At 33.4% G+C, this 27,469-nt stretch overlaps 1 protein-coding gene across 1 annotated transcript; it reads left to right on the top strand.

The window, feature by feature from the left end:
• The first annotated feature begins 14,349 nt into the window (after positions 1-14,349).
• Positions 14,350-26,942, top strand: LOC123557996 (ubiquitin-like protein 3). Its single transcript, XM_045349849.2, has 5 exons — positions 14,350-14,649; positions 19,227-19,335; positions 19,930-20,016; positions 23,981-24,058; positions 24,886-26,942. Exons 1-5 carry the CDS (start codon positions 14,620-14,622, stop codon positions 24,945-24,947), a joined length of 366 nt encoding a protein of 121 aa, XP_045205784.1. The 5' UTR covers positions 14,350-14,619; the 3' UTR covers positions 24,948-26,942.
• The last annotated feature ends 527 nt before the right edge of the window (positions 26,943-27,469 follow it).

Below are 27,469 nucleotides of genomic sequence, written 5' to 3'. Positions count from 1 at the left end.
ATTTGTCTGTAGCATGCATAATATAATTTAAAACAATAAAAATGAAAAAAAAAGATCTAACCTTTTTTTTATACATTTAAATTTTTTGTTTGGAAATGTCTAATCGATTTTACAGGAAAACTGTATGGGGGGGGGTTTTTTTGGGGAAATTTTTTTATGGAAAGGGGTTTTTTTGGGGGGGGGGTAAAGTTATATATAAATCTTAAATTTTTTTTCTTAAATTTTTCGTCCGAAAGGGGGGAAAACTGAAAAAAAGGGAAAAAAATCCTGAAAATTTTAAATAATTTAAAATTTATTAAATAATGCTTTTTTTTTTCCCAGAAAAAAACAGCGCAACATAATTGCATGAAGGTACAATTCTTTTCACCCAAATTATTAATAGTTTTCCGATAAGTGATAAATCTTTTGGTCTATTAACACTGCAGTGGATTTTTGTTGTTCACTACAGGAGATTTTCTCGTGCAATATAAGATCTGGCATGGTTATATTTAGAAACTCATAAAAAAATCAACAATGAAAAAAAAGTCAGGAACTACTTTGGGGGGGTGTACATGTACCACAAAAAATAATCCATAGCTTTTTCTGTTTTTTATCAGAGAATCTTTAAAATTTATGAATATGTGATTGAATGGGAAAAAAATTTCCTTTACAAAAAAATTTTTAACACAAGATGTACATTCCTTATTACTGACGTAAAAGGCACATTTGCCCAAGAAAATCAAAATTTCAAATCACACAGGAAGTTCTTTGACAGAGGCAGAAAAGAGTAATATTTGGGGGAGTGTTTCCCTAAATATTTTTCTATGTCATTATTTCATCTTGGAAGTTTAAAAATAAATTTAAAAGAATGCACCAGGTGGTTCATAAATTTTTTTGTTTTCAAAAAGTAATTTTATTTCCTTTTAAAAAGTCAAAACTAGAACAAGGGTTCTAACGGAAGGGTTTAGTTTTTTACTGGTTTTGCAACAAATGATTTTATTATGTCATTTTTTTCCACGCAACTATATGCAGCTGCAATTTCAATTTATCATGCTTTTAATTTTTAGAAGGGAAAAATTGGGTATTTGTTTAAATGAAAATATCAAAGGAACAAAAAAAAAAAAAGGCCAAGAGTTATCTCCACAGGGGGCACGCTGATAAAAAAAGCACAGTCTGCTGACTACAATATTACACAGTATATTCAGGGTATTAGAGTTTTGGGGTTTAAATCAATGTTTTTAACCTGTTTTTAAAAATGAAAATTATTTTTTAACAGAAAAAAATGTTTATGGATAATTTTGTTTTATTTAGACATTATACCCTTTTTTGAAAAGCAGAACAATTTTTATCGAAAATTTAGCAAAAACAACATATTAAGCAGCTTTTTTTTATTTATGGTAATACTTTCTTTTGTTAATTCTGAATCTTTAAAACATTTTTCACTTGTCTAATTTTTTCAATTAAAATGATTTTCAAAAATTTTTAAAAAAAAGTAGCACTTTAAAATGGAATTTGCATGTCTTCCAAGACTATTATATCTTTTTAGAATTTTTTTTTTTGAATTGGAAAAAGCCATCTAATCTAAGGTCCAATATAAAAGTAAATTAAAATCTGTAAATTTGATGGCTTTTTCAAAAACATACTTTTTAAAAATCCATTTTTTTTTTTTGTGACAAGTTTTTTATTTTCAGTCCGCGGTGTCTATATAGTCCCCCCTACTTTTGATAGTCTTAAATTGTCAATATTTTCCCATTTCAACACAATAAAAGGAATTAAATAAAAAAAATTCCCTGTTCAAGGTTAAAATAAAAATTTAGGGTTTTCCTTTTTAGGAGTCTTACAGAATATTGACAATAATTTTTAAAGTTCAGGGGGATTATTTAGCTTTATACTTAGGAAAATATATCAAACTTTCCAGACTTGAAAAAAAAGGCTAATACAAACACATCATTTTTTTTATGAACTTTGCAAAGCATTTTTTTTTACTTTCAAAAAACTTTTTTTTTTATTGCAGGGGGAGTGAAAAATGCATAAATATTTATATTATTTATAATTTGTAATTTTAAATGTGTGGAAAAAATTTAAAAAATTTTTTTTACATAAACTTATGCAAAATTTTTAAAGAGCAGTTATTTTTATTTATACCCCCTTTTTCATTTTTTTAATACAAATTTAAAAATATATAAATAACTTTTCCCCAAACAGAAAACAAAAAAAAAAAATTAACGACTGTCAAATGAGAATGCATCAGAACATTTTTTGGCCCATATTCATCAAAGTACAGTTTCAGTTTTTTGATCATTGACATATACCCAATAAAAAAAAAAAAAATTAGGACATTAAATGTTAAATTAAAATTTTTTTTCGGTATGCAATTTTTTGGGATAAGATCGCACCGTGAATGAAATTTAGAATGTTTTTGTGACCCAATGTTTGGGGTTTTAAAAAACTCCATCCAAAAGTTAAAGAATTTAAAATTTCTTGCATTATAGCAGGTTTTTTTTTAATCACCCCCCTTTTATCAACCAGACCAAATTTATATATAAGGTTTTAAAAAATACCAATAATAAACACTTTTGGGAGTCAACACAATTTGGGGGTTGCAGGGAACTGGTAGAAAACAAAATTGTTATTTTACAAAAAGAATGCAAAGTCCAACCCATTAACCTCTAACCCAAAACATTAAAAAATCTGTCTTCCTTATTGGAACCTTTTTCTACCAACTTTTGAAATCAAAATGAGAAAAAAAGCTTCGGAAAAGCAAAAAGTATGTTACTTGTTTTAAAACTGCATGTTTCCGATGATAGAGATGGACTACTTTTGAATACCATGAGATATTAATTTTTTTTTGAAACTATGAACTATGGATAATAAATGAAAAATGCTTTAATGGTTAAATCTATTGATTCATTATTTCAACAGGTCAAGCAAGTGAACAAATGGGGGCAAATGAGGTTTTTGGTGGGTTTGTGAAAAAATGTGCAATCTACATTTGGGGGTGGCAAATCGAAGAAAATTTCGGACCAGCAGTACAGGGAAATTGAAATAAGAAAATTTACATTTTACTAAAATTAATTGCGAAAAAAATTTTATAAAGAAGTTTTTGGCAATCAGTGGAAAACACGATAATACAATAAGAGTGGAATGCATTTTAACACTATTGTTTGTACATATACATCACCTGTTCAAAATCAAAGCTTTTTGTTAATTTAGCTTTTTGGGATTGAAAAAAAAAGTTATTAAAGACCTAATAATATGTTATTTTTCTAAAAAAGTTAAAAAGCTACTGATTTAAGAACAATCAAAAAAAGGTTATTTTACATTTTTTGTTTCATTTTTTATTGGGACCTACATTTTTATTTTTGTCACTTTTTTGTCCTTCCCTAAATCCTATCGTCAAAATGATAGCAGTTCTTAGTTTTGTATTTTTTTTTTTAAAATTTAAGGTATATTTTTTTCTTTTTTTTATTGTGTTTAATTTCTTTTTTTTGCTCTTTTAATGCAACCCAATTGCAGGAAAAAAAAATAGGAACTTTCAATTTTTGCAACTTGGCAGCTTTCGGAACTTGCCAATTGAAATCAAATACAAGGGGTGCAACTTTCGCAAGTTGCAACAGGGGTTCCCCAAATTTAAGTTTCAGCAAGGTTCATGAGCATAAATTTCGCAAACTTTCAAAATGAAATGAAAAGCAAGCTTTCGCAAGCTTGCTGCGAGGTTCCAATTCTGAGCTTGCGGCAAGCTTCATCTGCAAGCTTGCAGCAAGCTTGCCGCAAGCTAAAAAATAAGCTTGCGATTTTGGTTTGGGAGGTCTTGTTATAAATATATTTTAATGAAAAACAGCATTTATTTATCTTAAGATTTTACGTGAGCGCTAAATTTTACATTTTATACAAAAGTAATTTAAGACGCCGGGTCCCGATACCGGCTATTAGCTAAACCCGAGTCATTGATATTTACTCCCCTTGAATTCTCTTCAATATAAAGGTACGCGGTGTAAGGCTGAACACCACTAAATCCAGCTGTTCTTTATTTCATATAAAATCCACTCACTTCATAACGGTGTTTCGACATTTTCTAGCATATCAGATTTTCAGAGACTTATATTCTCTAAGAACTAGATCGCTACTTTAGAAAAACTAAACGAAAAGGGGGTGTTAACTTTTATATAAGAAAACTACAGTTTGTTAAATACAACCCGCTGAATTTACTACTTTTCGCTTCTTTCAATTTCTCTTTTCGTGACATTAAATTCTTACGCCGCCATTTTTATCTAGCATGCGATAGGAACATGCCGATTTCATTAGAATGCAAAGTGATACATACTGAAACGCGGTAGGGTAAAAGTAAGCACGTTGCTGCCGAGAAAATGCACTAGGAAAGGAAAAAAGATTAGTACTATTTATATTTGGACTACCTGTGACTAGACCTGCGGAGGCTTACATTCTATTTGGTAGTGATCAGCCTATAAGAGAAAATTTTTGTTTTATTTTTCCATGAATTTGCATTCATTCTCAAGGTACACCTATTTCACAATGATTCTGCTTTTTTTTGGTGCAAAATATTGAGAAAATGTAGAGAAATGACAATTCATTACAGGTCACCCCCATCCCCAAAAATATGTAAAATTTAGCCCTGTGCAAGCAATATTTCAGTTAAGTTTTTACCTTATTCGTGGAATTTACATTTAACATACATTTAATCGTTACGATGTTTGTCATTTTCATTCAGAAACATGCTAATTTCAATATTATTTAGACAACTGAAGTGCTAAAATGCGAGAAAAGACATTTACTAGGTCCTAAAACGAACCAAAATAGTGCCACCTGGTCGAAAATTCGATCTAAATTCCAAAAACACAAGAAATTTAAGCGTTTTCAGCCATTTGTTATTGTTTTACATCATTAAGAATAGATTAATGGCATTTCCATTCATTTTCGCGGGGTTTCAGAAAATAACATGTATTGCCCCTTATAGGCTGAACACCACTAAATCCAGCTGTTCTTTATTTCATATAAAATCCACTCACTTCATAACGGTGTTTCGACATTTTCTAGCATATCAGATTTTCAGAGACTTATATTCCCATAAAGAACTAGATCGCTACTTTAGAAAAGCTAAAAGAAAAGGGGGTGTTAACTTTTATATAAGAAAACTACAGTTCGTTAAATACAACCCGCTGAATTTACTACTTTTCGCTTCTTTCAATTTCTCTTTTCGTGACATCAAATTCTTACGCCGCCATTTTTATCTAGCATGCAATAGGAACATGCCGATTTCATTAGAATGCAAAGTGATACATACTGAAACGCGGTAGGGTAAAAGTAAGCACGTTGCTGCCGAGAAAATGCACTAGGAAAGGAAAAAAGATTAGTACTATTTATATTTGGACTACTTGTGACTAGACCTGCGGAGGCTTACATTCTATTTGGTAGTGATCAGCCTGTAAACAAAGATCGATTTTCTTAATTTTTGAGTCGGGGGAAATGTTTGGTCTTTTTCTATCCCCATATATAGGACGCATCGGTCCTCTGAGACCAGAATCTCGGCAAAAAATGCGTGTCTTATATTCGTAGGATGACGGTATATGGTTTTTAACTTTTACAGATCTGATAATGCAATTAATGATTCAACAGATTTGACAATGCAATTAATGATTCATTTATCTGGAAATCGAGAAACTTCATTTTTGGCATTGTCTCTCACTGTAGGCTATCACTGCACTAATCATCATTAATTTGTGAAATATATTGCATTTATTTAACCTTTGGTTTAAACAATATTTTATTCATATATATTTACAACATGAAACGTTACATAATTACAGCATGAAGGATTGAGTAGAAAGCCAAGCTTATTTGAAATTCTCTCCTTAAATTATTATTATTTATAATCCTTATTTAACCTTTATTGAAAGTAACTGTTGGTATTTATGCTTCCAGGTTACTATTAATAATTTTTATATAAAATCAATTATTCATACCAGTAATCAGAGAGTAATCAAAAGTAATCATAATTACAGGCAGAAAATGCACTGTAATTGATTAAATAATATTACATGTAATCAGATTGCGGTGAGTAATCAGATACATTTGAATACTTGTATTTGAGTAATCAATTACAGGTGATTACAATAACTGTATTCAATTACCACAAGCATAAATACCAAATGTTAGAAAATGGAAATTATATTTTTAGTTTGGTCCAGAACAAAAGATAAGCTGCGTATTAGTATTATGTTAATAATAAAAAATTAATGGTATATATAATATTATCATTTGTTGCAGTGTTGTTTTAATATCTAATTAATATCTTTTTAATATCTTAAACAAAGAACATTAATTAATATCTTTTTAATATCTTAAACAATGAACATATGATCTGACATATGATTTGCCAGGGGCGTAGAAGGGAGGATGGTCCTGTGGTCTTGCCAATGTAATAAATTGCATCACTTTGTTACAGCAATGTAATTGTCATTCTTTTACAAGCGTAACATGATCTATCTATCTATCTATCTGCCGTTGACATCAAACCCCTTGCGGGAACATAGACGTTTTGCGCGTCAAAATCACAAAAAGAAAGAATATAGTGATAAAAATTTAGAGTGGAAGAAACTAAAAATAACTTTGGGGATATAAAAAGGTTAAAACTTGAATTTGCATGATAACTAGGGCGAGACATGTTCAAGGCTGCAAACTGCAGCACTGAACTGCTCTAGGGTTGGGAGGTGGGCAACACTGGGGGGAATGTGGTTCCAGTGGTACACTGTTCTCAGGAAATAAATTGTATTACAAGTATGATTGTATACATGCCAGGCTTTTTGAAGTATGTGGTTGGCCAAAATGAAATACTTGGTCCTGTGCAATCAGTCTATTCAGCATGTCATACATGTGTACAGAATGGGCATTATCCTGTTATTTGGTCCGCAGACCAAATAAATTCCACAACATTTAAATGATATGTTTAGCTTCGGCTTTGTAAAAAAATCATAGTGTATCCATCCGCCATTCTAAAAAAATCATTGTGTATCCTTCCGCCATTCACTGTTGAGGTCATGTAAGGTCGCGTAGGAATACACATAATAAATTATACATGTGCGGACCAAATACCAGGAGTATATATATAGAGACGAAAATGTTTTCCAATAGATTCATTCTAATGCCTTTTAAGGGGAAGTATCCCCGGGAAAGGGGTTTTCTTTGGGGGATCATATTTTCAGAAAAAGGGGTTTGGTAGTCTTTTGGGGGTGACATTTTTAAAATAATTCGTTAATATAGAAGTTTTCAGATGCGGACCAAATACCAGGAGTATATATAGCAACGAAGAATTTATTTGGTCCGCGGACCAAATACCAGGAGTATATATAGCGACGAAGAATTTATTTGGTCCGCGGACCAAATACCAGGAGTATATATATAGAGACGAAATTGTTTTCCAATAGATTCATTCTAATGCCTTTTAAGGGGAAGTATCCCCGGGAAAAGGGTTTTCTTTGGGGGATCATATTTTAAGAAAATGGGGCTTGGCAGTCTTTTGGGGGTGACATTCTCAAAATAATTCGTTAATATAGAAGTTTTCAGATGCGGACCAAATACCAGGAGTATATATAGCGACGAAGAATTTATTTGGTCCGCGGACCAAATACCAGGAGTATATATAGAGAGACGAAATTGTTTTCCAATAGATTCATTCTAATGCCTTTTAAGGGGAAGTATCCCCGGGAAAAGGGTTTTCTTTGGGGGATAATATTTTCAGAAAATGGGGCTTGGCAGTCTTTTGGGGGTGACAGTCTAAAAATAATTCGTTTATAAAGAAGTTTTCAGATGCGGACCAAATACCAGGAGTATATATAGCGACGAAGAATTTATTTGGTCCGCGGACCAAATACCAGGAGTATATATATAGAGACAAAAATGTTTTCCAATAGATTCATTCTAATGCCTTATAAGGGGAAGTATCCCCGGGAAAAGGGTTTTCTTTGGGGGAGGATATTTTCAGAAAATGGGGCTTGGTAGTGTTTGGGGGGTGACATTCTTAAAATAATTCGTTAATATAGAAGTTTTCAGATGCGGACCAAATACCAGGAGTATATATAGCGACGAAGAATTTATTTGGTCCACGGACCAAATACCAGGAGTATATATAGTGAGGTCAGGCATTCTGCAGACAATGTTTACCCATAATTTTACGTTCAGATCAAAAGATGACCATGTACTTCGAATGAACCCATTAACATAGTTCACAGAGATGTTAATATGCCTTGATTTTGATTGCAAGTTTCAACTGACCGTTAGCTATGGAAGAAGAAAAATTTACACACAATGGATGATAATACAAGACATTATTGGAGATGCTAAAAAGTGGCCAAAGCTAATTAGATGACTGTTTTGGTAGATAGGTGTTAAACATTTTGATCGTTTATTATTAGCTGCATTCGTGTATGTCAATGAATTAAATCCAGATATATTTCTAAAGTGGGCTTATCTGACAAATTTGTGCAGGGATGAGAGCGGATATAAACATTTTCGCGATTTATTCCGTCTGTTTGACGAAAAGAAATACAATCTGTATGCATTTAATGTCACAAATAACCGATACGAGTATATTGATTTTTTGTGTGTGTACGTAAACAGTATCTCGGAATAAAGACTTTACTAATTTTGTGCTGGAACTGTTCCTTTAAAACTTGTATATTTCGTTGTTCATTTGCTGGGAAGTAATTTTGGACTTCTAACTGACATGTAAGTAGTTTTCATATTCGGTTACTTTAAGGAATAAATAGCTTTTGTCTATTGATACAGACTATAGTCACCTGAGGTGAGGGACTATTTTTTTCAACACTGTACGGAATAAATAGCATTAGTCTTTTGATACAGACTATAGTCACCTGAGGAAGGGACTTTTTTGCAACACTATAGGAACTACTTTTTAGGATGGACTACTTTTTGACCCCAATACGGTGAGAAATACCGATATATAATTTCAAGAAAGTTACATTAATACAAGAAAATAAGACCGGAAAGTTTCTGGTCCGCGGACCAAATAACAGGATAATGCCACAGAATGCATGCAACAAGTGCAAATTGATGTACCCAGACAACTAGATATATATACAAATGAGCTGAATACATCAGTGACACTGACAGTAGTCTAAAGTCTGTTCCACCTATTACGTTTACCTCGTTTCTGAATTATCAGTATCGATAAAATCGTCCAAAAAACATATTTATATACCATACATCAATATCTCTAGACCTTTTTTTCATTTTTTCAATAAAGTGTATTTTAAAGATATAATCTTGGATTTTTCTTTTTCCCCATAGGCCGTTATGCTATATGACGTTACGTCGACTTTCCAATATGGCGGCGTCCGTAGCGCAACAAACTAGGGGTCAACTCAAAATTAAAACGCCCGAGTTAATATTTGAAAATACTGTGTTTGTTATCGTATTATGCTAATTCTTGGGGAATTCATGTCAGGCCACCTCAACATGAATAAATAAATAAATAAATAAGAAAATAGAAAGAAACAAACACAAAAATCAATGGCATTCTAAAAACAAATGTGCGTGCGAGCGTCTCGATATTTTAATAACACATGGGTATTCTTCTTATATTATGTTTTCTGTTGTTAGACCGGAAAATTATAATATAACTTGACTTCTGTGGATGTGACCTAGATAGATATTACCTCCCGGAAGTATTTTTATGGGTTTAATTAATAAAAGTGGAAACTAAACTTCGCAGTCCGTCAGGATATTCCCTTTCAATCACGTCACATTAACCTGAACGGACAGGACAAGGAAAAAAATGTTTTAAACATAAAATGGTTAGATGTCTACTACTCGAAATATTTGCGTTGAAATACGTTCATAGTTGACCGTTTAGAAATAGAAATATTGGGTTTTCCTAAATAATTTTGTTAACATTTCTGTATTTTTTAGTTATATTTAGGACCCAGATCTAATTTATAAAGAAATATCAGTTTATGTAAATGTTCCACTGAAAGGCCAAATTTTTATATTGGACCAGTGACAGAAAACATACAGAAAAGTAATAACGTAAACAAATTTTTTCTTTAAGACTCCATATTTATGTTGCATGTAAACTCCTTTAGTCACCACTGTGGATAAAAAATGTAGAACGGACAATGGCCTCTTTTTCAAAGGTAACAATTTAACGTTTTACCGACAGGGTGTAAAATTCCACTCGCCCGCTCGCATTGGCGAGTTAAAGTCTGAGTAGGACGAGTGGACCTCGCTGTATACTCGACCGATCGGGCCAAAATTCAGAAATTACAACTCCAAAACCTCAACAAACTTTGAGATGGTTCAGTCGCTACCTGGATTGACTGGAATTTACCCGCGAATCGTAAAGATATCAAAACGTCATGCCGGTAATTTTCCATTCCACAAGCACGTACGACCTGTCGTATTAAATATCTAATTTATATCGACACGTACACAAAAACCGTGCGTAGTGCATTCATTTTTTAACATTTTCACTTCAAGTTTTCAACACCTCTTGAGAAATAATACTATTTGAATTCTATAATGATTTTAATAAGATATCGACAGAAATGTAGGCAAAATTCTATAAAAACGGTCGAATTTTCATATAATCATTTGTAAAAATTCAAACAGCGCGATCTTAGTTACTTATTTCTTTCGAAAAGTAAATAAATGATAAATACTCTGGGCATAAAATTCAGACTTTTGACCAGAAAGAACAAAAAAACAGAATAAAAAAATCTTAAATAATGAAAAAGCGGCAGCAATTACAATACATAGAGCAAAACGATTTTTGGCAAACAGATTTCTGTTAGTGCGGCAGAATAGGTTACGTGACCTCGTGAACGTAAATAGAAATGCGATTTTAAAATAAAGCAATGTGATGTCATTGCGGTTTTTATTAAGTTTTAAATGAATCTTTGTACATGTATTTTTTACCAACAATTTAAAAGTTTTTTTTGTCAAACAATAATGTAAATTCCTTGAGGGCAATAGGCCCCAAGGTAGGATATCCGCTATAGTAACTATCGTTTGAGACATTTACCTTTTATACGGGATAATTATTCACATTCGCTTTTGATAACAAATTAAAGAAGAAACTTTTTATTGATTTCTATTTCTCAGCAATTTTAAAGGTGGTTAATCAGATTTTGGTCAACTTTCAGATTTTTTAAAAACTTTACCAACTGATAATTTACACTTATTTGTGTTTATCAAGTTCTTAATACACATCAGATTTTCACTGGAAGAATTTTTAAACTATGATTTTTCTATCCTGGTTGCCCAACCAACATACATTGCCTAAGGAATGTTATGAATATAAGCACTACTGCATTAGAGTTGTAAAAGATTTGCATTGACAAGAACATATCTTGCCAAATTCATTAGAAATGCAAGTTTATAAAATTATTATTACCTCCCTTTGTCTATCTTGGTTGCGCAACCCAGATAGATTTAAAATAAATCAATTCCAAAGCTACACTTTGTTTCAAAACTTGCCTTTTGTTTCAGATAGTTGTAATATTCCAATATATATCAAATGCAAATGTAAAACTAGAAATTATATTGAAATTAAAAGAAAAATTCCACGTTTTAAACACTTTTGTATTAAAGGGAGATAATCACAAAATTTCTTAAGAAGTAATAAATCATACATTTCCAATAGGTATCTACCTTTCTGTAATGGGTCTTTTCGTTCCTTAAATAAATCTCTAACAGAATATATAAATACTGAAAAATGTCAGAAAATGTTCCTCAAAATTAATGTGATTGACTACCTTTAAGAACCGATGCGGTACGATCAGACAGTGATGTGTCACATGGCGCGAAAAAACATGACGTAATGCCATGACAATCTCGAGCAAAAATACCGCTTTGATCTCCACTTCAGATGTCAAGATACTGACACACTTCTTTTAGCTCTTTGAGGGGGTGTAAATTGATCATGAAAACAAGGTCAATTACTTAGTTTATCAACTGAATAATTACCGATAATCTTTAACGTTTTTTTTTTCATCTCTTTCAACACGGGTGGATGGACGATGGTTATTGTGTCCAAATTTTTTAGACACTTTCAAAATAAATATTTTTCGGGAAATAATACTATTGTACATAATACTCCTTTCATAAAAGTGACAGTATTAAAAGTGTCAATTATTAGGGCGAGTGGCTGTTCACTAAGGGCGAGTAGATATTACTGGCTATAAGTCCTGCAGAGCGATTGGTGTGAAATTTTTTTACACCCCTGAATTTAGTCTAAATTCTTATATAAATGCTCTCTCAAATGGGCTTTTTCTGTTAATTCTAGGAAAAAAAACTCTTGTTTTAATTAAAAGTGCGGGAAACGACCGGGGGGGGGTAAGATGGGGGGGGGGGCAAAATACATGCTGTACACCGGGTGTCCTTCAGGTCCCGCTGCTCCAACGCCTATGTTACACTTTTTGCTTATCATTTTGATCATTCTATCATATTTTCTTCGATCGCGCGCCTCGTCACGTGCCAAATGTTACACGTGTGAGCACCGACCGAAAAGAAAAGAATTATCAATCTGTCTCCGTGGACCTTATTAACAAGACTTTGTGCCAGAGACAATAATTATTCTGTGCTCGTTAAATCCAGAAAAAAAATCTGAAGTTACGTAACACTTGCAACGATTGCGCTCATACCTTTGTGGAATTTAAAAGCATACTCCAGACTGCAAATTCAACAGGAATATAGGATATATAAAAATAATGATTAGAAACAAAAAGAAAATATCAAACCTTTGTTAAAAAAACCCTGACTGGAGTAATGTAAGACTAAAGCAAAACTTTAACGGAAAGAAAACAAGTTTCAGCTCGCATTAGCGTTAATTATTCATGAATGATTTGAAAATAGTTTGTAAATGTTAAAATCTGTTTCTGGACATCGTAGCTCTGATGGACAATAAAAGTTGATAAATGATAGTTCGGGGATATTTTTTTAAAATTGAAATTGGCGGTTATGTATAACAATATTTTACTTTCTATGACTGCTCTCTGGACTTTTTACCAGTTATTTAAGTCAAATGTAAATCTGGCATAATAAAGATAATAATAATAGTTTAATAAAACAGAGAATGGGTTCACGATCCGATTTCGCTTTTAAAAAAGGAGATGCTTCCATATAAACAGCAACATTATAAAAAAAAAATAAAACAGATAGGTTGACGAAATGATAAAGAATTAATCATTGTTTAAATAGATCTATAAATTTCAAAAAGTAAAATATGTATTAGGATGACACACGTCAAGATTTCTATCTTCTATCGGCTGATTGTACACCTATGTAAATTTTCCCTTGTGCGCCTCATATAAATCTGCATAGTGCCAGCAATACTACGTCATTTATCTCATACGTCATAAGTTTCTTTCAAAGAAAAAGAAGCATACACAACCGGGACTCGATAGGGTGAATACTGTGTTCATTGTGAAAGAAATTGGATATGTGGCGGACTGTAAATACTTCATTAAGGATGCTAAAATACAGGTTATCTTTGAACCATGCGTTTGGAAATGATGTTAAATTGAACAAGTCATCGTTTCAAGGGCATGGTGCGATTGATGCCTGAATTTCATCGATGTGTAAAAGAGCTTACAATGTTGTTTACAACTGATTCATTGAGGATTGGATAGAGCTATTGAAGACTTGGAAGAATTTTGGAGTGTTTACAACTTTGATAGGTTAAAAGTGAGTCAATTTACATTTTTTCTAGATCTAAATAACATGTTTTTTAAACACAAAAATTCATTTCAATCATGCATTCACTTGTAGGGAATTGTGAACGAAATGAGTTTTGAGTCGCTCCCGATAAAATTCACGAGAATTTTCCCGCAATACTTCAAATTTAGAGAGCAAACTCCAATGGCGACAAGAAATTACAATGGGAGACTGCCGTTGAAAATATAAATTTGTCATTTATTTGGATATTTGGCAAAGCAGAAAAAAATCGTTAAATTTCTCGAGGGTGACTTTTTTTTAGTTTATCAAACCATGTTTACTTTGCCGGTAAGTGTCGTAGTTTTGTCATATGACTCCAAAGTTGGGGTAAACCTTTGGAATGGAACAGACTTTAGTTTACAACTTTTAACTTTTCATTATTTTTTGTGAATTTAATTATGGTATCGTTACGCGCCTTAACTACATGACAAAATGATTAAGTCGTCAAAACAGAAAATTCTCACCTTTCCAGCTATACAGGCGTAAATTTGCATAAAATACCTTTACTTTGGCAACAAAATTTTAATCATTATATTTATCTTTGGGGTGCTTTAGAAATTCATTTCAATCATTTGAATAACACAGATGAAAAATTAGCGCATGCGCAGAATGACCCACAATTCCTAGCAGTTATGGTTGACAATAAACAGGAACGATAAAAAAGATGCATCGAAAAATACTTTCATCCCCCAATCTCCGCAAATTATTCTAAAAAGATATTGTCTAGAATGGAAAACATATCTTTTCCTACTGTTTACTTCTCAAATTATAGGCAAACTACTGCTTGATTTACAAAGAATTTACCCCGATTAATAGTGGCTGGGAATTTTTCTGGCTCGGTCGCTTGCACCAAAGATACGTTACTGTCATCCCAAATCATAAGAAGTGAGAATGGGATCAAGAGGCATACCTGCAGACAAGGTGTTTATTTATTACATACAGAAATTTGCATATATTCATTCATTACTAGAGAATCACCCTTGTAGGAAAGCAGACCTTCGTTTGTTAACCTGTAGGAAGTATCTAGGGTTACATATCCATACCTCTAGAATCTGAATTCTGATTCTAGAGGAGTGGATCCGTAGGGTTACACTTGGACAACCCTGGCTAGGAGTACCAGCCTACTTTTTCCAGATATTGTGGATACTTTATGTCTTGAATTTTATTGCAAATGAAAATATCAAATAATTATAAAGATGTAAGAACTGTTCACCTAAAACTTGAATCTAAATAATAAATTATTCACATATACAAGCGGTCTCTCATTTACATTTCTCATTTGAAACATACTTAACCAGGAAACGTCAAATAAACCATGCATAATCAAACTGGCATAAATACTAAAAGTTATGTTGTGAAAGTCGTTTTCAATGCAGTGCTCCAGCTAGCGATTTTTAGCAGGGCGCATCGCCCGTTCCGAAATTCTTTCCGCCCTGTTGCCCCACCAGGCACCCTGCTGTTTTACAACCATTCATTTTCTTTTTAGCCAACCTTCCCTTTTTTGCCTCAGTGGTTATAATAAACTGCTTTATTGCAGCTTTCTATCGAGTGATTCACGCCGGAGGGCATTGACATTAGCAAACAATTGCCTACTGTAATCAGCCCGATTTAGTCTGCTACACCAGCATTAAAATCACTGAAGCATAGTGTTAAAACAATATCTAACCAGTCTGAAAATTATCTTCATTTTCGCGACGCCTGTCAAACTGTACTTTCGTTTTCGGTTACGGATGTAAATGTCCGTTTATACACAATTAAAACTTAAGTCCAGACAACAGACATTTAAATTTAATTGATAAAAATCGACCACAGTCAAATTTAAATAGGATTTTTTTACCTTGATCATTTTAAAAGCTTTTGAAATCAAAAGTAGACTGTCGTCTGCTGTATAAAATGGCCGATTTTTCATGAACATTTCTTTGAAATTAGTTTAATAAGATGTAAGGACACTGTAAACTTTAATGTCAGATACTGTAAAATGCTGTTAAATTGTCTTGGCATCATAATAATTTTTCAAAAATATTGTTTAAAAATGAATTTTAGAAGAGTGTAACCATACCTGGATATAAAATTTTGGATACCCGGAATACGTTCAATTTGAAGTGCTAAACTTGCACTTAGTCTGTTGTAAGTCAGGGGTCACGCTGTCGATCGCCACTTGAGCCATTTGCGACAAAAAATTAAATGTGGCTCCGAAATTTTCTTATTGGCGAAAATGGCCCGAAGCTATGTCTGTCTGCAAAACTACGAATATTGCCAGTTTTACGAACCAAAAGGTGTGAAAAATCGATAATCTGTGTAGACACAACATCCGTTATTGAAAGGGAGGGAGCCAATTTGTAAATTTTTTTATTTTATCAGGCAGTTAATTGGCGATAATTAGATTATTGAATAACAAACTGGATAATTATAATCATCATTTTGTGCACTTGATACGATTTTATGAGCAGTCGGCCGTTAGACAAATTTTCTATGATTGCCGAGGGTTAGTTTGGGCAAAAACAAATAAAAATGCTTTAGACAAGCAGAAATTGTAAGTATTGAATAGCTATGGTCATAGAAAAGCAATAAAACATAGGTATTTTATCAAATATTTAATTCTAACTTACGTTTTCCGAATTTGTCACCCGTTTTCGCGACCGTGATTTTCGGATATTTCTGTCATTTCTGACGAGATTTTTTAGTGCAATCTTAATAAAAAGCCAATAAAAAGTCTACATTTAAGAAAAATATGACAACTGTTGCAAAAGGAGCTCTTATTTTGAAGTATTTTTGGAGAATAAAACATGCAAAGGCATCGAACCCCACCCACTTATAGGCAATGTGCAAAATAAGACACCAGTAGTTGTTTTTTTTTCAAACATTTTTTTCTTTTTTTGACATCTTTATTTTAAATGTGATTTCCAGAATTTTTTTTATTAAATGGCAGATGTTTATAAAAATGATAATTTAAATTTTAGAAATTAACACAAATTGATTTTCTAAATAGCTTTTTAAAGGGTTACTAAGAAATATGTAATAACTTTATTATTTCTTGAGTACATATAATGTAGTCCCACAAGAACGTCAATGCTATGCGCTTCGCCGTTGTTGGCCTCATAATTTTATCTTCGGAAAAAGCAGTGGCTCAGAGAAAAAAATTCCCAGTGTGACCCCTGTAAGTTAAAAACTTTGCCTTATTTTGTTTATTAAGTGAAAGTTTAAACAATACATTCTGTATGTTAAACATATAAATTCATAAATATCAAGTACATGGAGAAGATGTGTTCTGAAATTTTAACAAGTAAAATGGGCCTAAACAAAAGTTATTAAAATGTTATAGCTACAGAAATGATTTCAAGCTTTTATTTCTTTAACACACAGATATTGTTATTAAATAAACAATTACAAAGAACAGGCCCTGTGCCCCCCCCCCCCCCCCCCCCCCCAGTTGGCTGGGAAGTCACCTATACTCATCAAAGATGCACCCTACTATTTTAAAAAAAGAATAGTTTTTTTTTACTCAAAATTTAGACCCAGAAAGGCACAAGAGGCTACTATTTCATACCCCTGCAATACCTCAAAATTTCTGGAACTGTTAAGTTAAAACACGAGCAGCAGCATTCTTAGTATAATAGAGATGACAAACCTACACTTTCAAAGCACAAAGCATGCCTTATACCATGCCTAAAGTGTGCCTAATATAATGCCAAAGGTATGCAAAATTCCTTGCCTAAAGTATATGTTAAAATGCACCTAATGCATGCACCCGTTACAATTTTTTGACTTGGGGGGGGGAGCATGCCCCCGGACCCCCAAAGTGCCCTGTTCATTGCCAGCACCCTACCGTTTTTTAATCCTAGCTGGAGCACTGCAATGTTTAGGACATTATTGTACCCCCGACAACAAAGTTGTAAGGGGGGGTATACTGGTTTCAGGTTGTCTGTCTGTCTGTCCGTCTGTCCGTAGACGCAATCTTGTGCGCACCATCTCTCCTTATCCCCTTGACAGAATTTAATGAAACTTCACACAAGTGATCAGTACCAACAGTAGTTGTGCATGGGGCATGTTAGGTTCTTTTAGAAAATTTTTTTGCAGAGTTATGGGACTTCGTTTTTTTGTTACTATACTATATACATAGACACAATCTTGTGCGCACCATCTCTCCTCATCCCCTTGACACAATTTAATGAAACTTCACACAAGTGATCAGTACCAACAGTAGTTGTGCATGGGGCATGTTAGGTTCTTTTAGAAAAAAAATTTGCAGAGTTATGGGACTTTGTTATTTTGTTACTATACTATATACATAGACACAATCTTGTGCGCACCATCTCTCCTCATCCCCTTGACACAATTTAATGAAACTTCACACAAGTGATCAGTAACAACAGTAGTTGTGCATGGGGCATGTTAGGTTTTTTCAGAAAAAAAATTTGCAGAGTTATGGGACTTTGTTTTTTTGTTACTATACTATATACATAGACACAATCTTGTGCGCACCATCTCTCCTCATCCCCTTGACACAATTTAATGAAACTTCACACAAGTGATCAGTAACAACAGTAGTTGTGCATGGGGCATGTTAGGTTCTTTCAGCGACAAAAATTGTAGAGTTATGGGACTTTGTTTTTTTGTTAACATACTATGTACATACAGTCTGCATATGCAATCTTGTGCGTGCCTAATCTACCAAACCCTTACACACAATTTATTGAAACTTCACACAAGTGATCAGTACCAACCCTAGTTGTGCATGGTGCATGTTACATTCTTTTAGATAAATATTCTGCATAGTTATGGGACTTTGTTTTTTGTTACTATACTGTATACATACAGTCTATATACATACAGTCCACATAATTATGCAATCTTGTGTGCGTCAAATTGCAATGTACTGTGTTAGTGCATGCGGGGGGTACATTCATCACCTTTAGTGATAGCTCTAGTTTTAATTAGACTGAACGATCAGGGCATATATTATATATTTTCTGCACAGTGGTTCGCTGGTTGACTGTTCTGAGAAACAAGAGTGTGAAAAATTCTTTCTATTCTTGCAGTTAATCGAATTATGAAACAAACTGTTCTGCATTAGTTAAATAAGTGGATTTCATATATGCCTTTTCATATCATAAAATTTAATTGTTTTATTTCTTCAGATAATTTCAAATATGATTAATTGTATGACTTTTGAAGCTGCTGGCTACAAGTAACAACATAACTTCATATTGTTGTTTTTAGCACTGCTTTGGAGTCATCTAGCTAGCTTACAAATGGCCTCATAGGCCTAAAATTTGTTTTAATAAACAGTAATAGACCAAACTGTTCAGAACAAGTGGAACTTTGAAGAAAATTTATGTTTAATTTGAGGTTGGTCTGTTTAGAGAAACATTTTTGTCTTTAAAAAATTTCACAAATTTCACATACAGTTCAACTGCCTTCAGTATTCCAAGACCATAGGAGCTTGTCTGATTGGTTAAAATCACCTACTTTATGATACCGAATTGTTTTTATTTCAGGTAAATTTGCGTTTGATTTTAGTGAGTGGTCGCACGAAAGAGTTCCTGTTCTCACATTCGAGTTCAGCTGCAGATATAACAGAGCATGTATATAGCAACTGGCCAACAGGTAATCTTTCCTGTAAATGCTATTTTTGAGCAGTTTTTAGCCTTGTGTCTTAATGGAAGCCTCAAAGCAACCACGAGTCACTTCTGCAGTGAAATTTTTAAAGGATAAGGGGAAGGGTGGTTGGGCCCTTTGTGTGGGAAATTTTGCATTGTTTTACTAGAAAAGGGGGATTTTTTTACAAAGTATATTATATTATAGACACTAAAACTTATTAAATATATGTTTATCAGCGATCTAGGGTCACCGTGGCCTTCTTGTCACTCAACCCAGCACTTGCATTGTGTGATTATTTAAATAGATCTGTGTTATGACAAAAGGAAAATTTGAAAGAAGCGTTGTTATTAATTTATTTATAACTTTATGCTCTGGTTTATTTTTTGAGGGCACATTCATATGACCAGCAGACATAATTTTCAGTTGTAATTTTCAGATACAAAGTATATTGCTTTTGAAACTATTTAAAATTTTCACTTTTCTTTTTAGTGAGTTAAGCTTGATCATATACACTGACAAAAAGTTGATTCATTTAATAAAGTTTTAACCAAATGTTACCCACTATTAAAGTTTTCCATATATGCTTTAATATCTCTACAGAATGGTCAGATGAAAAGTTACCAGAGACAAATATTCTTAGATTAATCTATCAAGGCAGATTTCTGCATGGAAATGTTACGTTAGGAGGTAAGTCATTTCTTTTTAGCTCATCTGATTTTTTGAAAAAAAATGATGAGTTATTGTCATCACTTGAGCGGTTGTCGGCGTCGGCGTCGGCGTCTGCGTCGGCGTTGCCTGGTTAAGTTTTATGTTTAGGTCAGCTTTTCTCCTAAACTATCAAAGCTATTGCTTTGAAACTTGGAATACTTGTTCACCATCATAAGCTGACCCTGTATAGCAAGAAACATAACTCCATCTTGCTTTTTGCAAGATTTATGGCCCCTTTTGTACTTAGAAAATATCAGATTTCTTGGTTAAGTTTTATGTTTAGGTCAACTTTTCTCCTAAACTATCAAAGCTATTGCTTTGAAACTTGGAATACTTGTTCACCATCATAAGCAGACCATGTACATCAAGAAACATAACTCCATCTTGCTTTTTGCAAGATTTATTGCCCCTTTTGGACTTAGAAAATCAGTTTCTTGGTTAAGTTTTATGTTTAGGTCAGCTTTTATCCTAAACTATCAAAGCTATTGCTTTAAAACTTGCAACACTTGTTCACCATCATAAGTTCACCCTGTATAGCAAGAAACATAACTCCGTCCTGCTTTTTGCAAGATTTATGGCCCCTTTTGGACTTAGAAAATATCAGATTTCTTGGTTAAGTTTTATGTTTAGGTCAACTTTTTCTCTTAAACTATCAAAGCTATTGCTTTGAAACTTGCAACACTTGTTCACCATCATAAGCTGACCCTGTACAGCAAGCAACATAACTCCATCCTGCTTTTTGCAATAATTATTGCCTCTTTTGGACTTAGAAAATCATTTTCTTGGTTGAGTATTATGTTTAAGTCAACTTTTCTCATAACCTATCAAAGCTATTGCTTTAAAACTTGCAACAGTTTTTCACCATCATAAGTGGACACTGTACATCAAGAAACATAACTCTATCCTGCTTTTTGCAAGAATGATGGCCCTTTTTAGACTTAGAAAATCATGGGTAGGACAATATTTCTATTACACAAAAAAAATCAGATGAGCGTCAGCACCCGCAAGGCGGTGCTCTTGTTAAGTCCTGCAGCTATTGCACATAGTGTCCATAAACATTGTTTTGCACTCATTTGGTTTAAGGTGCTAGAGGGAAAAAAGTTTTTTCAGAATAATGTATTTTAATAATTGGGAAACTTTGTAACGTCATTCATCCAAGAAGATAAGTTGGTTGGGAAATCTGATTGTTGAAATAGCTGTCTAATGTTGTCAAATTCATATGCCATTACTAGAACAAAATAATGAAAACATTTATGAAATGACAATGACATCATCATTTATGCAGATAACCCACCTGCTTACCTAGAATGAAACCTAGATCTGTGAAATGGAATGTTTAACCTGCCACATATAAATGGCAGCCTTTTTAGCTCACCTGTCACGTAGTGACAGGGTGAGCTTTTGTGATCGCCCTTCGTCCGTCGTCCGTCCACAATTTCTTGTCTGCACGATAGTGGTTTCATTTATGATCTTATTTTAACCAAACTTGCACACAACTTGTATCACCATAAGATCTTGGTTTCTTTCTTCAACTGGCCAGATCCCATTATGGGTTCCAGAGTTATGGCCCCTGAAAGGGCCAAAATCAGCTATTTTGACCTTGTCTGCACAATAGCAACTTTATTTATGATTTGATTTTTACCAAACTTGCACACAACTTGTATCACCATAAGATCTTGGTTCCTTTCTTCAACTGGCCAGATTCCATTATGGGTTCCAGAGTTATGGCCCCTGAAAGGGCCAAAATTAGCTATTTTGACCTTGTCTGCACAGTAGCAGCTTTATTTATGATTTGATTTTTACCAAACTGGCACACAACTTGTATCACCATAAGATCTCGGTTCCTTTCTTGAACTGGCCAGATTCCATTATGGGTTCCAGAGTTATGGCCCCTGAAAGGGCCAAAATTAGCTATTTTAACCTTGTCTGCACAATAGCAGCTTCATTTATGATTTGACTTTAACCAAACTGGCATACAACTTGTATCACCATAAGATCTTGGTTTCTTTTTTAAACTGGCGAGATTCCTTTATGGGTTCCAGAGTTATGGCCCCTGAAAGGGCCAAAATTAGCTATTTTGACCTTGTCTGCACAGTAGCAGCTTTATTTATGATTTGATTTTTACCAAACTGGCACACAACTTGTATCACCATAAGATCTCGGTTCCTTTCTTGAACTGGCCAGATCCCGTTATGGGTTTTAGATTTATGGCCCATGAAAGGGCCAAAATTAGCAATTTTGACCTTGTCTGCACAATAGCAGCTTCATTTATGATTCGATTTTAACCAAGCTTGCACACAACTTGTATCACAACAAGATCTTGGTTCCTTTCTTGAACTGGCCAGATTTCTTCATTGGTTCCAGAGTTATGGCCCCTTAAAGGTCCAAAATTGGCTATTTTGGCTTTTGCAGCCATATAGAGACTTCATTTATGGTTTTATTTGATACAAACGTCCACAATAACTTCAACAACAATAACTCTTGGATATCATGACAAGTCAGATCCAACTTCCAAGCGTAGGTTCAGAGTTATTTTATATCTGATTACCTCCCCTGATCGTAATCAAAATGGATTTATATCAGTAAGTACTTATAGTACTTATTTGAAATTTCATTATTGTCATTAGTTGGACTGAGCCAATCAGGGTAGATAACTATGGACTGATTTTATGTCAAATAACCTCCCTTTCTTTCAAATTAAAATGGGTATATCTCCGTAACTAATGAAGATACTGATCTGAAATTTCATTTATGTCAACAGATTTATTTGGCAGATCCTTCTTTTCTTCACTTACAATAATTTTTTTTAAATTACTTCCCTTTTACGTTACTATAAATAGCTTATTTTAGTAACTTTTTTATTATTGGCCGTAGGGAAAATTGAGACCACTTTTCTGTGGTACAACATGGATGGTACCTCCAATTTGTAGGTGTATTTTGACAAATCTGTACCTTGTAAGAATTTTTTTTTCTTTTTGGTTAAATTTCTTCCCTTTGTTGTTACTGTCCTTTGGACTTAGATATTTTTTCTGAGGACCTTCTTGTCCTCAAGTGCAATGATAACAGGTGAGCGATATAGGGCCATCATGGCCCTCTTGTATATTCTTATTTTGGAAAAATGAATATATTTTGTTATGGCCTGTGCATCTGTCCTTCATATTTCATGTCCAGAGAGTGTATAGGGTACATTCATGTGTTAGTGCATGAACCAGGTTGATAAGTCAAAGGTTAAGGTCACAAATAGAGCTCAAAGGTCAAATTTGCCCTTTTATATTTCCTGTCGGGAGCATAACTTTATAACCATTCAAATTATTGTCTTCAGTCCTGGCATATGATATAGGTAAGTGGCGATGAGGTGATATGCAGAGCACATGAACCATGTGTATAGGTGACAAAGGTCAAGATCACAGCACAGTCCAATGTTTCAGTGATATTTTGTGTCCAGAGCATAACTTCATTACTTTACGTAATTCATTGTATAAAATATTTGGATGCATATATGTAATTAAACCAGTATCTAATCAGTAATAGATGACAGTTAAAAACTGATTGTTAAAGGTTGTGAAAGAAATAAATAAATGCTTGAGATACACATGATTTCAAGCAACCTAAGCTAAGAAAATATTACTTTTTAAAAGGTATATTACATGTATACCAGCCAGGGACTATATACATTTATTATTGCTTGAGTGAGCCGATGTGCTCCAGTCATGAACATTGTTTCAGCAAGCAGTGTTTTCCTATAATTAGAACGATATCAGTACTTGTAAACACTACTCTCTAGTAACAAGCATTATTAATGTACTGGTAGATACAGTCATGAACTGAATTACTGATACAATTTATTCATTGATTTCACAGAGAAATGTAAATAAATAATTTCATCTGAATCAGTATGAAGGAGATATATAATGTGTATCATAATGTGGTTTTTCTATTGCAGCTTTACAATTACCTGCTGGTAAAACCACAGTGATGCATTTAGTTGCAAGAGAAAATTTACCAGAGCCAAACAATCAGGGTATGTGCTAATGTTGTGGATATGTATATATATTTGTTATATCAAAACTTTGCTCTGTTTGGTTGTTTCTGAGCATAGTCCTGACTGCTGGCTGCATTGGTTTTTTTACTCTATCTGGTCCCCAAACTAAAATCCAAGGTATGTGTCACATTGTGAAAGAATTGTGTTTGCATAGGGTTCACTCAGCCCTTTAAAACTCTTTGAATTTGATTCTAGTCCTTGAAAACTCCCTGAAAATGACTAAATTCTTTTTTTTTGATAATGCTGAAAAGTACTTGAGTTTTGGGGAAAACTGCTTGTTTTCAATCTAAAACTCATTAAAAGACATTTTCAGCAAGTTGAATTTGAAAACAAACATAAATTAAAAGAAAATATTGTATTTCTTAAGAGTTCATATGGTAAAAATAAATGAAATTGTAAATTCCTTGGACTTTGTCACAGATAGCCTATATGTGCCACTACACAGTTATCTTCACTTGCCACTTTTGGTGTAACAGAGGATTTGCAGTACTTTAGCAAGTTTTCTGAAATCGGTCTTTTGCTGTTTAGACATAAATGTTTGGACCAGTGATCATTTCAATTTTGTGTCCACAATGAGACAATATTCTTTAGAAACGTGTCACCTAGTGTGTAAAATTTCACTCCTTACTTTTTGGAAAACATTTTTAGTCACTTGAAAATTTATCAGCCTAATACCATATTCCTATTGTGTAATTCTAATGTGAAGCTGACCATAGATGACAATAGATTAATTACCGGTAATATAATTTTAAAAAAGCTTACATGATATAAATGACAATTTAAATTATTTACATCACTTTTTTCAGGCCAGTTAAAGAAAGACAAAAGTGGAGAGGCCAGTTGTAGTCTATGTTGTGTTCTTCTGTGATGTCATGTGACTATCACTGACCAATCAGACTTTCTGGTCAGACTCTTGTGATTTAAACTGACCAATCGGAATCAACTTGCATATTTATATGTGCTTCAGACTATTCTATGGAAGACTGTTCTGGACACTGTCACTCTAAAAAGGGAGACAACCACAATCTGCACATTCAATCAGGATTCGACTGCTTAAGTCATGTGATCAAATTCACCAATGAAAAATAAGATTGCAATGAAGTGTAAATGGGAAATGTGGAATATATAATATTCTTTACAACTTCGGCTCTTTTGTGCAAAAAAAAAGTATCCTTATCACAAAAAGTGTAAACCTATTTATATCTTATGCTCAGACCAATACTTGCTGAAAGCTTTACCAAGAATTTACTTGTGTTTCACACTGAAAGTCAGTCTACCTCCTCTGTAAAGGCTTATAGCGTAGAATATGTCTCAGAAACAGTTGCTGTAGAGGGCAGTGTTTTCCTGTAGTCAAGGTAAACAAGGAAAGTATCATTAAAAAATCACACTTTGAAGCACAAGCTTTCGATGACCTCGGACTTGAGTTATAGTATTGCCTCATAAGACCTGATGAGTTATTCTATCTTCATATCAAGAATGTTCTTTAAATTTTCAGGTAATCAGGGTTCTGTCTAAGATAATGAAATATATAACTGCAATATTGAATATTCATGAATCGTAAACATACTAGAAATGAAAAATAAAAAACAAATTGCTGCAGGTGAAGCATCATATTTAAAAGTCCCTTGTGCAGAAGTGTTGAATTCTGGCACACTTTTGGGTCCTGTGTGACCCTCATTGAGTTTCATAATATTTCATGAAAATTGCATAAACATTTTTTTGTGCTTTTTTTAAAAACTTACAGCTCTTATTTCTGTGTACAGAAAAAAACTTTTTTGAACTTTGTATAAATTATTATTGTGTCAAATGTATATTTACGTGAAATTGTGATATTTAGTGTAAAAAATTGAAAAATCCCACCTAGTGACCTGTGTGAGAAATGAGTAGCATTTAAACAGTGTAACTGTTAATATATGACTATGAGTGATGTTGATGCAAGGGACACAACTCTAGATTGATGTCAATGTTTTCTATATTTAGAAATTACTTGCAAATTACAAGTAAACCGAGTAATTTGGTATTTGTTTATGTATATCACTTGTTAACTGTAAAATATGTACAAAGTAGAGAAATTCTCTTTGTATACAGTAAGATCAAAATATTTTTCATTGTATAAACACAAGATGCAATATTTTGAAGAGTACCTCCATTGCCGAGAGGTTCAGGTTGCTAACTTTGAATTGCCCCTCACTGTCCGTTGGAAACCTGTATTTGGGTTGTAGAATTCTTTCATGTGGGGAAGTCATCTAGCAAGCTTACAGAAGGCTCTTGATGCTACTCAGGTACGAGTTGTGCCTAAAATTAAGCCGGAGGGGGACACCTGGGTTCCAACTCCACCATCAAAATCTGGAAACTCACCATATAACCTATAATTGTGTCAGTGTTAAATTAAAGCCAAGAAGAGCAATATTTTGACAAGACATAGCTGAAAATAAAGATGTTAGAGCTTGTATAAACTTGTGAATAAAAATATCACTAATCTAAAATGTAAAACAACTTTATGTCCTGTCTTTTTCAATGGGGTGAAACAAGTTTTGAAATTAGACTGAAGAACTGCAGGGCCTCAATGACCGAGTGGTTAAGGTTGCTGATTTCAAATCACTTGTCCCTAACCAATGTTACAAAAATGTCCTTCTGACAGCTTCAGAAGTTCAAGATGAATTAAAAACTCATTATTTTTAGACTGTAAACTCTAAATTTTTAGGCTGTAAACTCTAAATTCAGTTGTTTTTTTACTGAGACTAAGATATAGAATGTTTGTTGATTTTACTCATTTAGATGTTGAGATGTACATCTAGAGTTGTGCCCCTTACAATGTTTTGAATGACAATTATTGTTAATATTGTTGCTGCATTTAATGTCTTTTTTAGCTCATCTGATTTTTTGAAAAAAAATGATGAGTTATTGTCATCACTTGAGCGGTTGTCGGCGTCGGCGTCGGCGTCGGCGTCTGCGTCGGCGTTGCTGGTTAAGTTTTATGTTTTAGGTCAGCTTTTTCTCTAAAACTATCAAAGCTATTGCTTTGAAACTTGGAATACTTGTTCACCATCATAAGCTGACCCTGTTATAGCAAGGAAACATAACTCCATCTTGCTTTTTGCAAGATTTATGGCCCCTTTTGTACTTAGAAAATATCAGATTTCTTGGTTAAGTTTTATGTTTTAGGTCAACTTTTCTCCCAAACTGTCAAAGCTATTGCTTTGAAACTTGGAAATACTTGTTCACCATCATAAGCGACCCTGTACAGCAAGAAACATAACTCCATCTTGCTTTTTGCAAGATTTATTGCCCTTTTGGACTTAGAAAATCAGTTTTCTTGGTTAAGTTTTATGTTTAGGTCAGCTTTTATCCTAAACTATCAAAGGTATTGCTTTAAAACTTGCAACACTT

This window comes from Mercenaria mercenaria, chromosome 5 (assembly GCF_021730395.1).
Source record: "Mercenaria mercenaria strain notata chromosome 5, MADL_Memer_1, whole genome shotgun sequence".
NCBI classification, from domain to species: domain Eukaryota; kingdom Metazoa; phylum Mollusca; class Bivalvia; order Venerida; family Veneridae; genus Mercenaria; species Mercenaria mercenaria.
This window is presented reverse-complemented; position numbering and strand designations above follow the sequence as displayed.